We start from the raw sequence: 20,758 nt of genomic DNA on the forward strand, positions 1-20,758 counted from the left end.
CCTGTCTGCCTTTCCGGACTCACGGATGTACGACTTGAAGAAGGGAGCGACAGCATTGCTGATGAACGAGTGGAGAGTCTCATAGGGCGAATCCTCGCTCAGCGTCAGGACACGGACTTGGGTCGATATGGGTTTGTCTGCATCAATGACGCCAGTCCTCTTGATAAGAGCCAAGCTGCAGGGAAGGAAGTATTTTGGGCGTGCTCAATAGCACAGCATAATTCCAGGAAGGTTCAAAGTTGGAAATTTTTCACGGGAATTAATGGGAACAAACAGCTTTTTGTAGCCATTTTTCATGAGCTGAACTCAACTTATTTTCCCCATTTCCCCCCCCCCCCACATTGTATCTCTCAAATATTATTCACAAATCTGTTACACAACAGTTTTGAGGGAGCATAAAAACGGTAGGCTGACTAATGAAATGTCCACCACAGCTGTTGCCCGTGAATTCAAGAACACAAATAAATACAATAAAACTGCCCATTTAAGAATGGCCTTTTGTTGTGGGCAGCCTAAGACTCATTAATTATCACGTTGTCTCATCAGCATCTTGATTTGATAAATATTTGTATTAAATGTTACACTATTTTGGTCATACATAAATGAATTAACTGGTATCATATCAGGAAGAGTTTAATGTTTTCATTTGTCTTTTATTAATTCTATGATGTCAGACTTTATTTGAACCATGTGCAACACTTTCAATTCTATTTATGACGAGTGCTATCTCCTTCCATCCATTTTCTTAACCGCTTGCTCATCACAAGGGTCGCGAAGGGGTAGTGTTATCTATATAAGACAAATCTTAATACTTATAAACGCAAAAGGACTAGAAATGACTTTCAAAGTGGCTTTACCTGTTGGATTTAAGCCCATAGTGTATGTCGATACTGATGTTGTAAGTGATGCACTCCTTCTCTTCCTCTCCTTCATCACCAACATCCTCTGGGGAAAACATCACATTACCGGTTGTCATAAACTGCATCATTTGTATTAGGATGCCATCAATAGCCTTTTGTTTTGGCCTGAGGACCATCTCGCTGGAAGGAAAGGGAATATAATGTCTGCATTGATATGTGCTGACTCACATGGTAGAAGCCACCAGCATGACTCTCAAAAGTAAGAATGATTCTAAGACTTAGGAGAGTTCACTCTTCTTCTATATGCGCTAGACATGCTTTAATACAATTTAAAGTGCTGCATAGAATACATTTCGTGAAGGCCAGACTGGCTAGAATACTTCCAAACATAAATCCATTATGTGAAAGATGTAAACAATTTACTGCTATTTCTTATCATATTTCCTGGTCATGCCCAAAGCTTGTTCCATTTTGGTCTCTTTTTTTTTTTTTTTTTTTTTTAAGTAATCACTAAAGTTTATGCTTGTCACATTTCACCATCTCCATTGGTTGCTATTTTTGGTTTTATTTCTGACCAAACGGGATCTGATCCCACTGTTCACTTACAGAGAGTCATTGCCTTTTGTCCTTTATTAGCCAGACGCTTGATTTTATTCAAATGGCAGGATGTCATTCCTCCTTCGAATCACCACTGGATTAGGGACGATATGCAGAATCTTAAATTGGAAAAGATTAGATGTACCCTCATAGGATCAATCAACAAATTCCATAAAACCTGGGACAGTGGGACTCTTTAATAACATATGTGAATAATTTACCTGGTCTGGAAGTGTAAATCTGAATTGCATCATCTGTCTTTGCATTATGTTTATAAAAGCTCTGAAGTGTTTTTGTTGTGTGTTTTTTTGTACTTTTCTATTACGTAAATGTAATTTAATATTGAAACTTATTTGTCTTTGTTGGGGTCGTTTATATTTGTTGGATAAGATTGTTTCAGATGATAATGGAAATGTATGTTGTATCAGATGAGACTATTTCTGAATGCATTACACTGGCACAAGACACTATGCAGTCACCACCAATCATTTGTGGCCACTGGCCATGGATTAATTTCATCTGATTGGTCATTTTCAGGGATGTAAAACAACAGTGAGTCAACAGTTTTAACCATCGTCATTGGTTTTGAACGGAAACCAACGCTGCACCACTTTGGGTGTGTTAGCAATGAGTCTGCATCAATAAACGTGCTCATCCACGCTATCCTTTCAATGTAACTCTAAAAGATACACAAGCCACCAATGCAAGTACTTTTACAACCTATTCGGAGAGTAAGTCGCTTAAGTTTGCTTGCGTTATTTTTGCCGTGAACGGTTCTGATTGGTCAATCGCTATATTCATGACACCGGTCAGGGCAAAAATAACCTCAGCATCTATATTTTCATAGAAACGTCGACTCGTTGTTCGCCACACCTATGAAATATACGCTACAGGCAGAACAACAAAAAATATGCTACTCCATGTCTATAATTAATGACCAACTGGCTGTAGCCGACCTAACTCGGTTAGCCACCCAAGAATGACGACGACATTTTACCTTTAAGCGCGCTTCTCTCCACCAAGATAGCGTGGACTTGAGGGTCGCCCAAGAATTTCCGCATCTGCTCCACGGTGCTCTTCTCCTCCAGGGAGATTTCCAGGGCGGCCGGGGCCTCGCCGCCATCTTCCAGGAGCAGCGGGACGAGCTTGCGAATGTGCTTCTGGAGCACCGAGGCGTCCGCCACCGTGTGAACGGCCGACACCTCCATGGAGCCGCTGTTGTCGTCACCCCCGCCTCCGTCTGACATCCTGCGAAGCGGTCTGTGACCACCGGTAAACACCGAACGACGAACAAAAGAAACTCGAGTTGCTGTGCTCACCCACAACTCAACTGGGTGCCGCTGTCAAATCGCACCACCTCGGACGTCAGATTTCAGCGGTGGATTGTGGTATTTGTCGTTCAAATGGGGAAGCGTTACATAGAAAACCGCCCATTAAAACTACATTACCCAGAATGCAGTGGACAGACGTTCTTTTCATTAACGCATATGACCGCTAGGGGGAAGAAGGGAGCTGTCTCGTTTTTATAATAGTGGAAGCATATCTGTGCCATAAAACATTTTGTGTTAATTTCTACCACATTTTTTTTTATTCCTTAACATTTTTCAAATTTCTATCTATGTTTTTTTTTACCCATAAAAACTCTGTATTGAAGATTCAACTTGAAAATTAGAAGTCATTGTCCAAATTCAGAATTTGAAGCTGAACACACTGATTTAAGAAGTTTCAAACTCGTTTTTGATCGGGGGCAGTTTGAGAAATTCAATTTCAAATTTTAAGCTCAACGCACAATTAGTGACACTGAATTTTTAAATTCATGCTGAACACCACCAACTTAGTACCATTTGGCCTAGATGCCAAGTTCAATCATTAAAAAATATAAATTATAGTTTAACAACAATTTGACAACTCACTTTTTCTCCATTTCATTTTTGAGAATTCATAAAGGAAGTTGAAGCTTCAGACTGTTTTTGCATTGTTTTATTTTATAAATAGGAGGACAAACTGTTAAGAAGCTGTACAGAAAAGTCTCCAATAAAATTCCATTCCCTGTATTTACATTATCTTTTTACGTCCTAAGTAACTTAGTAGGTAAGTCCAATATGTGTATGTTGGTAATTTTAAATAAGCAATTCTATGGTGTAAAACATAAGAACTAAACTACAGTCGGAATAAAAACCCTGAGACAAAAACCCTGCCAAATAAAAACATTGTATAAAGCAAATATACTAAACTTAAATGCAATTATCTCCATGTACAAATCTCCTTTCATTGTCTGAAGTAAATTTGCAACCGGCTGTGCAGATTATATGTTCTACGTATAATTTTTCCTTTTGTATAATGTGCTTTCAGATTTGTAACGGCACAATTAGTTACTTTTAATAAAAACCCTCAATACAAGTGTGAAGGATTTCCTAAACTTGCATAGCCAAATCTTCATGTCTACACTATTAAATGTCCAATTATTTGTATTTATGCATTAAAAAAAAAAAATGTCTAACAGTCAACAGCATGCCTGGCTCAGTCCTCCTCGGGGAACTTGAATTTGGCATATACGATGAGCATAACCACTGACATGACGACACACAGCGTCCCGATCACCAGGTACGCAATACCAAGGAACTCGTTCTTGCCCCCCATCCATGACACGTTGCTGAACACCACCTTCTTTCTGCCGTCGAAGCTCAGCACGGGATAATCTGGAAGGGGGTTAAGGAAATACAGCTGTGGGATACAAAATAAAATCCTTCTTTTTGGAGCTTGGAAATTACAGTTGAATATGAACTGTTATTCAAGTTGCACATTCTATTTCAGTATATTATGAATATATATTTTTATGACGTAGAATATTTTAGAATGCTGTTTTTCCTCGTTAAAAAAAAAAAGACAAAAAAAAAAAACGTAACTATGTACCATAACTGCTCATCCTGAGTCCTGACAATGTGAATAGGTAGAGATTTGCATAACAATACTGCCCCCTAGTGGTATTTTATAGGTATTGCAGTATCAGTTTGGTATTTTTTGTATGTACGGATTTCTATTTGTATTTCTTACTCCTTGTGAGGGCAGCAGAGTGTCAGTTTAGTTAGCACATCTGCCTCACAGGTTTCCCGTCCCAGGTAAACATTTCTGCTACCGCTCATTTGTCTATTTACATACAAACAAAACAAACAAACAAACAAAAACATGAACTCAAAATATCTCCCCATCATTGCACTCATTCTAAATGTGTAAAAACAGAGCCTTGCCGAACCTGTCAAACTGGTTAGGATGACCCACTTGAAACTCGTGTCACATGACACTTACAAAAGCACACTTCCGTGTTCTGCTTGTTCCCTTCAATGTGCAAAGCCAATACCTGATGTGTATATAAATCTAATTAAACTATTGTACTGAACGTATGAGGAAAAAGATGAGTATGTTCTTCGCTTAGTAGACCAATCCCCAACATAAAGTACATCCAACACCAAATGCAAATCCGTTATATGGACAAGGATACTGTAAGCGATATCCAGAGAGTAGTTTCCAGCTGGCAGGCCATTGGCGTAGTCCCCCTCGGTAATCCGCCGGTAAAGTTTGCGGAAATCTGGCAGCGCGGCCTTTCGCATCCACACCAGGAAGTCTTGGTTGATGAAACCGTTGTTGGCGGGGTCTGACGTGTCCAGCTCATAAGCCGGTCTGGGCCAAAATGGTGGCTTCACGGTGCCTGTAAGTCAATTTAAAAAATAAAAAATAAAAACATAATTTATATTCACAGTGCTTACAAAACAAATACTTACCTTCTTTTCAAATGACAAAAACGATCAATAATAATTATTAACCGATCAAAAATATGCAAAACCAACAACTTCACTATTTATCAAATTAAACACTGAAATATTATGATCTAGTTGAGTTTAAAATATCTCAATATTAAAATTGTCACAATATTCAGCAGCTGTTTGAAATCAGAGACAGTGACTATGATTTAAGGGGTACAAGTGTCTATAAAAAAATCAAAATACAGTAAGGACAAATATTAAGCAAATGTGTGGTTCAATTATAGGTGTAAATTGGTGGAGCAATTTTGGAATTAACCTGAATTACTGGTTGTGTTTAAAAGGATGTATAAAAACAAATTCCAACAACAATATTTAAATCAGGTATAAGTCAGTACAAATGTAGAAAATAGAGTGCAATTAAAAATGTATGTCTGCCTTTGTGCTGATTTATATATCTGTAATTTTTAGCTTAACCAAATGCACAATGCTGTTGGCATATCTATGCACGTATAATTGCAACTCTTTATATGTGCAAGTTTGTTTTTTTTCCCCTTCTTGTAAAGGGGGTAGGACTCGCTAAGTTTTTTTTTTTTTACTTCGTCCTACTCCCTTTTGAACATGTAAGATGTGCCTAACAATGACTATCATGTAAACAAATTCTTTACTTTTAAATCTTTATATTTTAATTTCATTATTTATGTTGCTGGTCTATATGCTCAACAAACAAACAAACAAACAAACATTCATTTAGTCTTCAATGAACCCAACATGCATTTTTGGAAATATGGGAGGAAGGCGGAGTACCCAGAGGAAATTCCAGCACTGCCTTTTTGAGTGAATTTTTGGTTAAATGGTTTGTTTTGTGGCTGTGGGCTGAAAAAAAAATACAGAAAGACAGTGCCTATGAAAGCTAAATCCTTTCTAAATTATTCACATCTAAATCTACATTTTTTTAAATTTGATAGTTCAGTTGACTAGCTAAGATTACCATAAAAAATACATGGTTTTGGTGGAAAAATGTTCCTTACATATGGCAAATTTTACAAACAGTCAATTGCGTTGCATTGCACTTATACTAACATTACGTCAAGCTTGGTGACAATGTTGCGCCTGTGCATACCACTATCCAGACTGCTATCGCTAATCAACATCCATCCATCCATTTTCCTGACCGCTTATTCCTCACAAGGGTCGCGGGGGTGCTGGAGCCTATCTCAGTTGGCTTTGGGCAGTAGGTGGGGTACACCCTGGACTGGTGTCCAGCCAATTGCAGGGCACACAGAGACGAACAACCATCCACACTCACACGCACACCTAGGGACAATTCGGAGCGCTCAATTAACCTGCCATGCATGTCTTTGGAATGTGGGAGGAGACTGGAGTACCCGGAGAAGACCCACGCGGGCACGGGGAGAACATGCAAACTCCACCCAGGAAGGGTGGACTCGAACCCGAGTCCTCAGAACTGGGAGGCGGACGTGCTAACCACTCAACCTCCGTGCCGCCCCCTAATCAACATCTTTTGTATCTAAAAAAATTTTTTTTTTAAATCTGGTAACAGCAGGGGAACACTTTACTAACCATTGAAAGCTTTGCTCAGTGGCGTAACAGTGGGGTTCCTGAACTTCGTGTTGTAATCGGTCCACCAAGCGATCCCTTTCCCATCCAAGGGCACCTCCTTTTGCTGGTCATTCACGATCTGAAACAACCTGAACGTGTCTAATGGGAACAAAGGAAGGTGTGAATAAAAAATAGACACAGGGGAAAAAAAAAAGGAGATCAGGATGAAGCGCACGTACCGTTAAACATGCTGTTTGCTATCGAGCCACACGGCACAATTGGTCGGTTGTTGCCATCAAATCGATAGGGGGCACATTGGTCAAAGGGTTCCTTTGGAAAAGAACAAATAAACAAGACCCAAATGTTTGCTAGAAATTATCACACTGGCCACATTAATGCTAATGATAAAGAAAAAGAAGCCCTTTGTCAAGAAACGATGTTCGGTGAAACTACCTGGCGGTATTTTAGCTCACCTTGAAGTAGGTCAGATCTCCATAAAGCTGGCCATCATCTCTGGAGACGCCATACCTTCTATAGTTCTGGAAGTAGTTGGACAAGCCGTAATATAAAAACACCGGACCCTGTCAGAGACATCACCACAAAAAAAAAAAAAAAAGCGAGCAAGCGTCAGATGTAGGAGCACCGTTTGATAGTTTGGATGCTAACATATAGCAAAACAGCAAACTGAGTGCAGAAAACACTTGGGCTTTATCTTGGTGTATTTTTTCAGGTGTAAAAAATGTATAATAGTCCAGGGCACCTCAAACAAGCTGTTGATGGAGAACTGTAGCGTACAAACACAGGCCTTCACGTCAGGGTCTGAGCATCTAAAGCAAGGAGAGTCCTGTTCCACGCCCGTGTAGTCAAGCTGTAGAAGCAGGAGAAAATAAACAAATGGTTAATGAACCACCAGTGTACCACATTACTCACGTCACATCTTTGAAAGGTTAACAGTCAAGTCAAGTCATCTTTATTTATATAGCACTTGCATCAAATACATTGCGACTAAAACAGCTACCAAAAACAAGTGTCCTACAAAGAGTCCAACGGTGTAAAATTAAGCGTTTTACCTCCAGTACTTGGATGCTGCGTGAAGTGATCAAGAGGGCAACGCCGATGCCGATGAAGGCCAAACCGATGAGAACAAACCCGGGGATGATGATGCCGGCAGAGAGCATGGGCTGCCAGGCAGGCAGCCTCTGCTGGGTGAAAGCAGTGTTGTCAGGCCGGTTGGCCGACTCATTCTCTTCCTTGACCATTTTCTAGGCTCTGTGGAGCAAAGTGACCATCAGATTTCTGTCCATATCTTAAATTAAGTGTGTTCAGATTAATTAAAACAACTTTTTAATTCTGTTTTGTATTATTTTCTTTACTTAAAAAGTGTTTTAAGGAACTGCAACGCAAACGTTTACTTCCTGTAAAACCACCAAGCAATAGCCAGACCCCAAGGTAACTCAATCACACAGAGTCAACATCTTAGGATAAATATCATAAATAGATAAATTTTTAGCGTTTACTTACACAATGAAGACTCAAATACCGAAAAAAAACCCTGATTACTTTGTTTTTAAGTAGGCGTGCTGCACACAACGACTCACCTTTACCTGTCTTCTTCCTCCTTTTCAGCCCCGCCTGTTGTTTTCGCCGTTGTGACGTCATACATGCAGGTGTACGCATGCGCAGACCTGAGCGCAGTCTCGCGTCTGTAAAAAATAAAATTATAATAAATAATAATAGTAATAACATAAATAAAATAATAACAATACTACTACTACTACTACTACTACTAATAATAATAATAAAAGCAACCCCCCAAAAGTATTATTTTTCTCTTTCGTATCTGATAGAATTGAATCTGCATTTATTTTCAGCGTCTGCAGCTAATAAGTATGGATAAGTACGGAAGCGGCACGTTTTGAAGTAGCCTACAGTATAATAATAATAATAATAATAATAATAATAATAATAATAATAATCTTTTATTTTTAGCACGCATCTTCATTTATCACTTTTATCGCCGGTTTTAATTTTGACTGATAGATACTTTAGCCAATCAAATGAATGTAAACGTCCTGGCCAACCCTTGGAGCGTCCATTCAGCATCGAGTTTTTTGATAGCAGCAGCCTAGGGTCGAAGCACTGTGCGCTCTTTGTTTTGACATCTGCGGGGGATTGCGAGGTAATATTCATGTTTATTATAATTTCAAGTGTACAATTGTTTCTCAAATTAATGCCAAGGTGTCGTTGCTAATGTGCCTTAAACGTACCAGCGTATTATTTATCGAAAGCTTTCTTCTCCCTGCAAATCGCACCTGCCATTATGCGAATGCTAGCCGCGGCTCATTGTTAGCAGCTAATGTAGCCTGCTAATGTTTCGGAAAGAGATTGATCTACTTTTATGATCTTTAAGTAACAAAATGAAGGCTTAAACTCCAGTTGGTTTTACATAGACCTAGTGTGGTCATGAATTTAATGTTAAAGTGCTATTGAAGGTCAATGCGAGCAAATATTTCGTCTGTAGCGTTGAAATAATAAGCTGCAGCCTGCTAGCATTGCAGTGACCGCTAGCTACGGTGATAGTTCATCATGCACGGTAGCGGTGTTTGATCGTTTGATTGAAGTGAATAAAAATTTAGTCTAAACAATGCAGCGACTTCTAATTCGTTTGATTTTGGCGTATAGCCACGTTATGAATGTTTTTAATGGCCACATTTGTTCGTAACACTATTATTCTGGTTCTGTCTTCATCTCTTCAGTGTTTGAATGGATATAACCAGGTGCACGGAGAAATGGGTAAAACAAGACAATGTTATTGTATCATAGAGCATCCTTTTTTGTTGTTTTCATAAAACCATGACATCCACGCACGATTAACGCCACTTAAATCATCCAGTCTTTTTTTTTGGCGTGTTTGGAGGCAGCCTTGGTTGGTTATTAGCATGTTGTAACACACGAATTTAAAGCATTTGAACAGTCTTCTTTTAACACTATATGCAACCCTCACAGTCCTGAATATAACGCCGGCACTGGTGTGGTTATTTTGATTTCAGCAGATCACACAGTTGTCATCTTCATTTTTTGTTTTATGGTAGGTACAGTGAACCCACACCAAAACAAAGGCAAGTACGGCAATCGCCCAATTTTAGCAAGGCAGACTGATAAATTTTTTTTAATAATAATTAAATGACCTGGGAGTATTCTATCAAGCTGGCCCTCAGTTGATGTTCAACGTCAATGTTGCAGAAAGAGCACACAAATAAATATGTGGTGGATCGTCGCCAAGAGGCGAATCTTTCAACAAATAGTTGTTCAACCAAATCATAAAATGGCAAAGGGTTCACTGTACAATCATTTTATGCATTTCAACATTGCAAATTGAGCCTTTAATTCCTGAGTGATCTCTTTTTCCCAGGAGAGGCCTCCAACATCCTCCATCATGTTGTCAAGTAAGAAATCAGAGGCTGGGTCCTCGTCCTCCTCCTCTTCATCCTCAGCGGGTGCGGCGGGAGGCGACAGGGTCCAGGGGTCGGATGCCCAGGCGGCTGCTTCCGTCTCAGCCGCGGGTCCTATGGACATAAAGAAGAAAGAGAGGTCGTCCCCGAGCGGTGAGTCAGGAGGAGCCCCTCTGCCTCACCAGGGTGGAGGAGGCCCCGGCGTGCTGGACCCGGACTCGGCTGAAGTCCGCAGGACGAGTCGACGTAAGCGACAAAAGGTAAACATTTTAGAATTGTATCAGTGGGCTTCGCTGGCGTCAAAACGATTGGGGCGTGTTGTAGAAATGCGGGTTTTAATGATGCTTTTATTGTGCCTACTGTTGCAGGTGGAGTACCGCGAGATGGACGAGAGCCTGGCCAATCTGTCTGAGGACGAATATTATTCGGAGGAGGAGAGGAACGCCAAGGCGGAGAAAGAGCGGAAGCAGGTCATCCCGCCACCAGCCCCGCCGCCAGAAGAGGAGAATGACAGTGAACCCGAGGAACCGTCTGGTGAGTCTCTGCTCCGTTTAAAAGAACCGCCATTCGTCTGTGCAAAACAATGGAAATTGAAATTATACTACTTTTTTGTTTTGTTTTTAACTGTACAGGTAATGTTTATTATTTGAACATTTTTATATTTAAAAAAAAAAAAAAAAAAAAAAAAAAAAAAGCAAGGAAGTCTGCAGCTTAATGCATATGGTCCAAGGCTATTATAGTTGTGAAAAATAAACATTTTTATAATTAAAAAAAAAGTTAAAAAAAAAAAAGATAACAAAAACTGTATTTTAATTTTAAATTTACGTTGAACATTTAACTAATTATTTGTCTTTTGTCAGTAAGTTTCATATTTATTTATTTAAAAAAAAATGTATTACTGTACAGCCATACAGAAGGAAATTGGAACAGTCATGGCATGTAAAATGTTTGCTCCCAAAAACGTATAAATAGGTTCTAGTTTATTAGTTTTAATAGTATTTTAAATGTTTTAATTGTCCCAAAGACCTGTTTATAGTTTTGTTTTGTTTTTTGAAATGCTAGAGCGTACAGAAGGCTTTGATGCAGCATCTCAACTGCAAAGAACGTTTGAAGAAATTGTAGTTATTACACAAAGAGCCAGCAGGTGGCAGCAGAGTATAAGAGATCAGCCAGAGCCATATTGCAAAATAGCTGATTTCCTCACAATTCTAAACAGATTTGTAAATAATGATGAAACTAGCTATATTCTAATGCTAATTGCTGCAAAACGGAAACAGATAGAAATATACTTTAATCTTTCTTTTGGTACATTCCATGTTTTATAGCAATAGAACACAATATTCTGTTTGACTTGCAAAAATCGGTCAAAATCCAGTAAAACAGTCAGGAGTGAAGGTGGTTGCTTCTGTGAAACTGGCAGGGAGTGAATGAGTTAAAAAGAACAAAACAGCCCAGTTTTGCTGTTGTGATAGTTTTTTTTTTTTTTTTTTTAATAAAGATAAGCATTAACAGACTATGTCTATAATCAGGTGTGGAAGGCGCTGCTTTTCAGAGTCGCCTCCCCCACGACCGCATGACGTCCCAAGAGGCCGCCTGCTTCCCCGACATCATCAGCGGCCCCCAGCAGACTCAGAAGGTCTTCCTCTACATCCGCAACCGCACGGTAAGTGTACCCAGACGAGCGTGCGCTCCGCTTCAAAAAGCCACTACTTCAGAACTTCATATTTCCATCCGTGTTAAACCTCACCTACTAGCTTCAACTTTGGCTGGACAACCCAAAGATCCAGTTGACTTTTGAGACTACCGCACAGCAGCTTGAAGCTCCGTACAACAGTAAGACCCCGAAAATAATAGTAACGGTAATTATAAAAAATTAAAATGTTCCTTCTGTTGTGATTTCATGTTCTTTGTTTCCTCTCAGGTGACGCTGTGCTGGTGCACAGGATACACAGCTACCTCGAACGCCACGGACTTATCAACTTTGGCATTTACAAGAGGGTCAAGCCTTTACCCAGTAAGTGGACTTATGGCGTAAACAAAAACAGACCTGATTACACCATCAAATTATCGTCTGTGTAGTCCACGTAAGCAAATAAAACCTCACCTCAAATAAATGCCTATGCAGCATAAAGCTACTTAACAAAAAAAAAAGAAAAGTAAATTGAGTAAATTACAAAAATAGATCCAATGTCAATTTCGAGAATTCTCCAAAAATAACATCTTTAAGGTCTCTATTTTCATTTCCAAGTAACATAAGTTTAAATTGTAGTAAAAGTTTATAAAAGTAAGCAATTAATAAGTAATGTACATTGTAACTATTGGCGTGTTTTTAGCCGCGCTGCTAGCTAGCAATTTGTACAAATACCTCTAATGTCTCTATATATGTTGTCATGTTTTAGCTGCCATTGTGACTTTTTAAAAGAATTGTTGACCGTGCTTTGTTACAGCCAAGAAGACTGGAAAGGTGATTGTGATCGGTGGAGGAGTGTCCGGTCTGGCTGCAGCGCGACAACTGCAGAGCTTTGGGATGGATGTGACTGTATTAGAAGCCAGGGTGTGTATAATACACATGTATCTTTTGCTTCTGAAGTTTGACATTTTCAGTCTGACTGTTGGAATTTTTTAATTTCGTTTGGAATCTCGTTTGTAGGACCGCGTTGGAGGCAGAGTGGCCACATTTAGGAAGGGCAACTATGTTGCAGATCTTGGCGCCATGGTGGTGACAGGCCTGGGTGTGTATGAGCCGACCATTTGTCTTTATTTTCATCCATCAACCTGTAGAGGGTGCAGTTGTGTATAATTAATTATTTCCATCTGTCTGGTTTGTGCACTTCTTCAGGAGGGAATCCCATGGCAGTGGTCAGTAAGCAGGTTAACATGGAGCTGGCCAAGATCAAACAGAAGTGTCCGCTGTATGAAGCCAATGGCCAGGCTGTGAGTATGACCAGCTTAAAAGTGAGAAGCAGCTTGCTAAACTGCGAACAGGCATCAAGTTGCTGATATGTGCATGCAATTGGCATGATAGCAAATCGTGGTTTCCTCATGCAGTGGCTGAAACAGTGCTAGTGGCTGAATGGAGTGGAATTTATTTGTCCAAATGCATTAAAAAATATTTTTAATTTTATATACATTTTGAGTTAATTTTGTGTTCCACAGCACACAGATAACTGCCTTTTGTAGTAATAAAATTTCCCTCCATTAATAAATTTTTTTTTTACACTTGTACTAAAATTCAGCTGGCGGTAAATATCATAGTAAAGGACACAACCTATTTGGTTTACTAAGGAGGAAAGGGGAAGTGTCAATTTGAGTTGTGACATTTATTTGTTCTAGTTTAAGTAATTAATTCAAGGTACAAATTGAGAACAGAGGGCCACTCTTTGAGGAAATATGCTATCTGACTGCTTCTTGCAAATCACAGCAATTAAGCAGCGGATATGACAGTGTAACTGCATTTAATATTTGTAGCTAATTTTCCATCTAAACTACATGTTGTTTACCTCCATTAAAGAAAATGTTTGCAAGATCCCTCGTGGCTTGAGTTTGCTCAAAGTTGAGTTTTGTCTTGTCATCTAGCTATTCCTAACCACATCAACACTATGAACCGTGACTTTATTTAACCTCCTAACAACTGCTTCAGAGCATAAAACAGACATGGCCTAATACCATTCAGCCGCCTCTAAAACTTGGGTAATAGGGTGTCTGGGTTGGAGGCTTTTGAGGCATCACAAATGAAATGTACATGTTTTCCTTTTGTTGACTTAATATGTTCTCTCTCCTTCCCTCTTCCCTCCCCTCCCCTCCCCTCTCTTGTTTCGCCAACCACTGAACAACTCAAGGGTGAACGGTGCACTAGTGTATGTATTGGTTTACTTACATCATTCATTCCTTCTTTCGTGTACTGAATATCATTGTGGAAACAATACCATTATTTCCCTTCTCATTTTTCCTGGCTTCTCCTGTTGAGAATAGGATAAGCCTGGTATTAGCCCCGCGATAGGGGAATTCCAGTTCAGAAAAGTGCTCATAACCTACATTTTTGCTACTCGCAGCCCAAGACAAAAAATAGGATCATATGTCTGGTTAATTGTAAAACATCAATAACGTATAATAATGAACAGACTATTTTTTTGGTCTTTTTTTTCCCAAGAGGAAAAATAAACTTGGTAGTAGCTAGGCTTGAAAGCTGTTCATATTCAAATAATTTCCATACAGTGTTGTCAAAGGTTGATAAATGTGAAGTTTGTGCTTTTGACTAATGTCACTCACAATCCTTTCATTTTAATGAGTGTTTGGCTCTGGCCCTGCACAGCCTGTATGTTAATAGTGAACTGACTTTTGCATGTTCATTTTATATAGCAATAAATTGTGACTGTAAATGCACATCATTTTTTTAAGACACTGTTGATTTAAATATGAATGTATTTCAGTTGTAGCCAATTGTGATGATGGCCTAGCGTGTTTGTTAAGAGACTCCTTTTTGTTATTGTGCGTTCAGGTGCCCAAAGAAAAAGACGAGATGGTGGAGCAGGAGTTCAACAGACTGCTGGAGGCCACCTCCTTCCTCAGCCACCAGCTGGACTTTAATTTTCTCAATAACAAGCCCGTCTCCCTGGGACAGGCCCTGGAGGTGGTCATACAGTGAGTACAGCGCTCATATCGAATATTATAATCGATACAGTTACGTCCACAGCATGCACGTTTGCATATTTTTCAATGGCCAAGTGTGCAAACAAACAGCAAATTGAAGGCCTCACACATAAAATGGCCGCCTTTCCTGAAGGTCAAATGCTGTTCAAATGCTTTTGGACATAAATGTATGCTCATCCTGTATAATATGTTTAGGCTGCAGGAGAAGCATGTAAAAGATGAGCAGATCGAACACTGGAACAAGATTGTGAAGACGCAAGAAGAGCTCAGAGATTTGCTCAACAAGGTGAGCGATTTACAAATAAATACATAAATTAATAAAATAAAAATATTTGTAATATATAAAATGATTATATTTTTTAAAAGTAAAATAAACATGTTTGAGACTTATTATTTGCAATTAAAATCTGAAGCTTACCGTGGTGTTTCCCTGCCCAGCTGGTGTCCACCAAGGAGCGCGTGAAGGAGCTCCATCAGCAGTTCAAAGAGGCCAGCGACGTCAAACCGCCCAGGGACATCACCGCCGAGTTCCTGGTGAAGAGCAAGCACAGAGACCTCACATCACTCTGCAAAGTGAGCTGACAAATCACAACACGGTATTCATGCGATACTACTGACACAATATGGAGTTGTTGTGGCAACTTGCACTCTTCTGGGAAGACTTCGGAGTGCGCCTGTGGGAATTTTTGTCCCTGTTGAAAAGCGCCGACGCCGAAGGATTCCTGAGGGACATTTGAACTCAGACATCTCGGCCAAGGCTTCAATTACAATGTTCCGGTCAAAGAACGAGCACTCACGTTATAGAAACTAACCGTTTCCAAGCGGCCATTGCGGCTTTACGTTACATACCGCCTGTCTGCTGCTACTCTTGAGGCGCAATTAGATTTCCTAAAGTTTGTAATTGGTAGCAAGGGATATTACACGGACGGCCCCACTCGGAATCTTTTAATGCAACGCTATCTAACTAAACCAGACAGGCTATGTTTAAGTGGTTTAATGCCTCGGCGGGGTGTATTATTAGAAGCGGCGCTTGCAGTTTTATTTTGGCGGGGTGTGCAGATAAATCACGTCGAAGGAAGGCTTTTGAGCTTCTTCAAACACAGCCGGTGTGTGAAAGATTCGTCTTCTGCCCCACGAGCCACTTCAAGGTCTCAGTGTGAACCAACTGGTGAACGTGAAAACCTTTTTTTTTTTTTTTTTTAATGCAGGAGTACGACGAGTTGCAAGAGATGCAGGGGAAGCTGGAGGAGAAGCTCCAGGAATTAGAGGCTAACCCGCCCAGGTATCCAAACGAGTAATACCAGTTTCAACTTTATAGATATCATGTCTGCTCATATTCGACTCTTTATCCTTTAGGTGAAGAATAAGTATACATAAAAAAAGTAATATTAGTACTAATGAGCTTAGAGTATGAGACATCTCAATGTTTATCCATCTGTCCGTCGAAAACTTCATTTTGGTTTAGTCAGTAGGCATATTTGTCTAGATACATTCAGTGTTTACAAATGTATTTAACATATGATTGTTTCATGAATTGAAAAGTTGAAGCGGAAAAGCCACTCATTTGATTACATTATTATTTTAATCTGATTTATGAGTGTTTTATTGATGAATGTCATACTAAACGCATTGAGTAAGTCAACAACTCATTTAAAATAGATGAATAAACTGTCTTTAAAAGGGAAGTCAACCCACATTTTTATTTTATTTTTTTGGACAATATGTTCAATGCAGCCCCACGAGTCTAAATATGGTATTTTGGCTAATATTGCATTAGTGGAATATGATTTAAGCAGCAAAATCCAGCTGTTTTTTTATCCAACTCAAGGGGCGGCTCAAGTCTCAGGTAACAACCGAGCACAGCTCAGCTTCAGAAAACAGGCGAGTTGTGATTGGTCGTTGCCTGAGGAACTGTGATGTCATCTTCAGCCGACAGCAAGTGGCAAAATGGCCGCCCCCTCAGATGGATATAAACGGCTCGCTTTTGCTGCATAACTCATATTCCACAAAAATATTAATCAGAATGTAATGGTTTAGTGAGGTCACATATAAAATAATTAAACAATAATTCAATAATTTATTTATGTGTGTATCTATATATATATATATATATATATATAAGTAATCCATGGCGGTTCATTTGAAAAAGTAATCACCTATTAAATCACAATATTGAATTGTGTAGCCTATCATGCTAACATCATCTCCCTTTCCCTCTTTTTTTTTTTTTTTTTTTTTGTCCTGCAGTGACGTCTACTTGTCATCAAGAGATCGCCAGATACTGGACTGGCACTTTGCCAACTTGGAATTTGCCAACGCCACGCCCCTCTCCACCCTTTCGCTCAAACACTGGGATCAGGTACAGTTTTGTTTTCGCACCTTCTAAAGAAAAAAAAAGAAGAAAAAAATCGCGCAGTTTTGCTCACGCACGACTTCCTTCACAGGACGACGACTTCGAGTTTACCGGCAGCCACCTGACCGTGAGGAACGGTTACTCGTGCGTGCCCGTGGCTCTCGCGGAAGGCTTGGACATCAAACTCAACACGGCGGTGCGTCAGGTTCGATACACGGCGTCCGGTAAGTCTCCTCCATCAGAAAGGCCATTTATAGAAAATACAGCGTGTTTTGAATGTACCCCCCCCCCGCCCTCTCCTCCAGGTTGCGAGGTTATCGCCGTCAACACCCGTTCCGCCACGCAGACGTTCATCTACAAGTGTGACGCGGTGCTGTGCACGCTACCGCTCGGCGTGCTCAAGCAGCAGCCGCCCGCCGTGCAGTTTGTGCCGCCGCTGCCCGAGTGGAAGACCTCCGCCATACAGAGAATGGGCTTTGGAAACCTCAACAAGGTTTGTGAATGTGAACGTAGCTTCAAGATGTTTAAAAAACACTCCCAGTTGAAGTTTATTGTCAGACTAGTCGTAAAGTGAAGCCGCTGTATTTGATTGGCGTCGTTTGCTGCAGTGTTGACCTTGATTCTGAATGTCCATGCAGGAATAACGTGATATCATCATCATCATCATTATTATTAATATTGTTTTCTATGTTTATTCTGAATCATTGGCATAAGAGTGTGGGAATGAGGGTGTAAGGACACACACGCTTGACTTTGTACCGTGAGGACTTTAGTGTCCTTTCCTGTTCTGCCGCAGTGCATGATTATGCAATGCACTGCAGAACCAGTTGTCATCAGCAGGGGGAGCTCACTCAAAACATTCATACACTACAACTCTCCATGCTTTCCTACCGCTCAATTGTTGTACCTTCCGTCTTTTTCAGGTGGTGCTCTGTTTCGACCGCGTGTTCTGGGACCCCAGCGTCAACCTGTTCGGTCACGTGGGTTCCACCACGGCCAGTCGGGGCGAGCTCTTCCTCTTCTGGAACCTCTACAAAGGTGATTCGTCAGTGGCAGTGTCCTTTGTTGCTGAAAATCAGATATATTTATATTTTTAAATTTAAAACTACAAATTGGAGCATAGTATAATTACATAACACATTTTTTGTATACACTATTTTTTTCTTTCTTTCTTCAGTTTGGGCCTCAGTTTGGTACACTTTCAGAACATATTTTGTGCATAAGGCGCTACTTGTAGTGTATGGAACAATTTAGCTTATTCCAAGCCAACTTATGTTACTGTAAGGTTCCAAAACCACAACTATGGATGCTAATTGTTAGGAATTTAACGATATCCAAACATCACGATACGATATTATCACAATATGAAGGTTACGATACGATAATTATCACGATATTGTGGGGGGGTGGTGATATTTAAATAAGATCACATTTAAAAAAAAAAAAAAGCTCATACTAAGAAAAAAAGCACAATATTGTGCTTTTGTACATAACAGCAATGCATATAAACCACCTACAATCTCGTAATAACAATATTGAGGCACTTACTTGCTAAAGCAAGCACACATTGATCGCTTCACAAGCAAATTAGGTTCCCCTTCATCTGGCAATTAGCAGAGATTTTAAACATAGAAGGCTAAAACATCCCGAATGAAAATAAAATTTTACTAATAAACTAGCCACTAGAGGGTGCAAGAACTACAGAAATGGAAATCAAACTGACTTTTTTTAACAGATGTGTTCCTTTTAAATATTGATGACGACGACTAATGTTTTAATATCACGATATTGCCCTTATTGTTACATCCCTACTAATTGCTAGCATATCAATGGTATTTTCCATTGTATGTTAGCGTTACGCTATCGGGCCAGTGGTTTGGATGTTTTAAACAAACAAGGTGTAAATAGCAACCTAAAAATTCCGCCAATGTGGCTTGGTCCCTCCCAGCTCCCATCCTGCTGGCTCTGATGGCGGGCGAGGCGGCCGGCATCATGGAGAACATCAGCGACGACGTCATCGTGGGACGCTGCCTCGCCATCCTCAAAGGGATCTTCGGGAGCAGCGCCGTACCTCAGGTAATCCGACTCAAAACTCCCAACTCCGACCCGGAGGTTCCCGTGTTAACGTTGAACGTTGCAGCCAAAGGAGACGGTGGTGACGCGTTGGCGCGCCGACCCTTGGGCGCGGGGTTCCTACTCGTACGTGGCGGCCGGTTCTTCGGGCAACGACTACGACTTGATGGCGCAGCCCATCACGCCGGGTCCCGCCATCCCGGGAGCCTCGCAGGTAAGCGTGCACGTACATACTGTACTTCATAAAAACATTAAATCTAACGTCATCGTTATTCCAGCCCGTCCCCCGCCTCTTCTTCGCGGGCGAGCACACCATCAGGAACTACCCGGCAACGGTACACGGCGCCCTGCTCAGTGGCCTCCGCGAAGCCGGACGCATCGCCGACCAGTTCCTCGGCGCCATGTACACCCTCCCCAGGCAGGCCATGCCTACCTCCGCCAGCAACCCACCTCAGGCTCAGCCCGCCGCCACCACAGTCTAAAGCCTTACTCCTCACTACAAATTACAAAGAAAATTTTTTTCCCCCTCCCTCCCCGGGGATGTGAGCCGTTGTCAACATTCCGAATCTAAAGCAGCCTGGATGATGAGATGAGACTTTGGGGAGTGGGGACCGTCTTCACTTTTGACGCACGGACTTCATTTGTTTGTACATGTGAACTTGCCACACTAAAAAAAATTCAAATGCAGCTGGATGTGTTCTCAGTTACGTTGTGGAGTGTAGTATAGTTTGTATGAAAAAGGTATATTGAAAAGAATGGCATTATTTCACGATGTTTACGGTTACATTTTTTTTTTAATGACTGAAACCACAACCTGAAATGGTGTACTAGAAAATTGTGGTTTACATCATTACAGTGAGTCTAAACATTCGGCATAACCTTAAAATGCCAGGTTTTTTTAATTATATAAAATGAAATAAAAATATAATTTTCCAACATTTTTCACACATCTCACCTATCTGTGCAACTCGATTGAAAAATGTGAACGTTTTCAAGAGTGAAAGTTAAAATTGCTTGTGAAGGCTAAGAGGCTGAACTAAAAATTGTGGTGTGACATGGAATGAGTTGAACATGTTGGAGTTGTAATGTTTTGAATCTGTCAATATATGTAGAAACTAGTGATGACTGTACAAAGTTTTGCCTTGAAAAAAAATTTTGACTTGAAAATTTTGTGAATGGGAATAAGATTGCTTGAATGATTTGAACATGTTGGAAGTGTAATGTTTGAATCAGTTGAGAAGAAGGAAAATGTGGAACATGCCTTATATATGGAATTTTATTTTAGTTTTTAATGAATTTGGAATGGAAGTGACATGACTGTTCATTGAGGATGAATGGTGATTGTTTTTGTGGGCAGTGTAATTTCTTGTACACTTGTACAATATGACAGTGAATAGAAGTATTTTCCCCCTTGAAAAGTGTCTCCAAAGTGTACTGAATGACCTGAACATG

At 40.3% G+C, this 20,758-nt stretch overlaps 3 protein-coding genes across 8 annotated transcripts in view; 1 reads left to right on the top strand and 2 right to left on the bottom strand.

Moving 5' to 3' along the window:
• The window catches only part of dync1h1 (dynein, cytoplasmic 1, heavy chain 1), a 33,382-nt gene extending 30,569 nt beyond the window's left edge, over positions 1–2,813 (bottom strand). Inside the window, exons 1-3 of one of the 2 annotated variants that reach the window (XM_077538586.1) lie at positions 2,455–2,813; positions 858–945; positions 2–175 (exon numbers count right to left, since the gene is read on the bottom strand). In XM_077538586.1, coding sequence (XP_077394712.1) covers positions 2–175; positions 858–945; positions 2,455–2,704 — 512 coding nt within the window. In that variant the 5' untranslated portion in view covers positions 2,705–2,813. The remainder of the gene's footprint in view (position 1; positions 176–857; positions 946–2,454) is intronic. The other variant, XM_077538585.1, reaches the window with a different exon arrangement.
• A 609-nt stretch (positions 2,814–3,422) lies between these two features.
• Positions 3,423–8,437, bottom strand: tmem30b (transmembrane protein 30B). Of its 2 annotated transcripts, none has more exons than XM_077538057.1 (8): positions 8,377–8,437; positions 7,849–8,047; positions 7,539–7,646; positions 7,252–7,359; positions 7,018–7,108; positions 6,800–6,937; positions 4,957–5,163; positions 3,423–4,156 (listed from the first exon to the last, which is right to left on the bottom strand). In XM_077538057.1, exons 2-8 carry the CDS (start codon positions 8,035–8,037, stop codon positions 3,978–3,980), a joined length of 1,020 nt encoding a protein of 339 aa, XP_077394183.1. In that variant the 5' UTR covers positions 8,038–8,047; positions 8,377–8,437; the 3' UTR covers positions 3,423–3,977. The 2 variants fall into 2 exon arrangements, with proteins under 2 accessions (XP_077394183.1, XP_077394182.1); XM_077538056.1 differs by having other exon boundaries at positions 8,300–8,377.
• A 376-nt stretch (positions 8,438–8,813) lies between these two features.
• On the top strand, positions 8,814–20,511 carry kdm1a (lysine (K)-specific demethylase 1a). 4 transcript variants are annotated; one of them, XM_077538054.1, is made up of 22 exons: positions 8,814–8,957; positions 9,535–9,571; positions 10,191–10,489; positions 10,595–10,764; positions 11,769–11,893; positions 11,985–12,063; positions 12,152–12,244; positions 12,678–12,784; positions 12,881–12,962; positions 13,070–13,164; positions 14,070–14,087; positions 14,729–14,871; positions 15,076–15,166; positions 15,319–15,453; positions 16,089–16,162; positions 17,128–17,239; positions 17,325–17,457; positions 17,539–17,726; positions 18,157–18,271; positions 19,182–19,309; positions 19,374–19,520; positions 19,585–20,511. In XM_077538054.1, exons 2-22 carry the CDS (start codon positions 9,542–9,544, stop codon positions 19,786–19,788), a joined length of 2,568 nt encoding a protein of 855 aa, XP_077394180.1. In that variant the 5' UTR covers positions 8,814–8,957; positions 9,535–9,541; the 3' UTR covers positions 19,789–20,511. The 4 variants fall into 4 exon arrangements, with proteins under 4 accessions (XP_077394180.1, XP_077394178.1, XP_077394179.1 ...); XM_077538052.1 differs by having other exon boundaries at positions 8,815–8,957; positions 11,760–11,893; XM_077538053.1 differs by having other exon boundaries at positions 8,816–8,957; positions 10,191–10,490; positions 10,599–10,764; positions 11,760–11,893.
• The last annotated feature ends 247 nt before the right edge of the window (positions 20,512–20,758 follow it).

This window comes from Festucalex cinctus, chromosome 12 (assembly GCF_051991245.1).
Source record: "Festucalex cinctus isolate MCC-2025b chromosome 12, RoL_Fcin_1.0, whole genome shotgun sequence".
In the NCBI taxonomy this organism is placed as follows: Eukaryota; Metazoa; Chordata; class Actinopteri; order Syngnathiformes; family Syngnathidae; genus Festucalex; species Festucalex cinctus.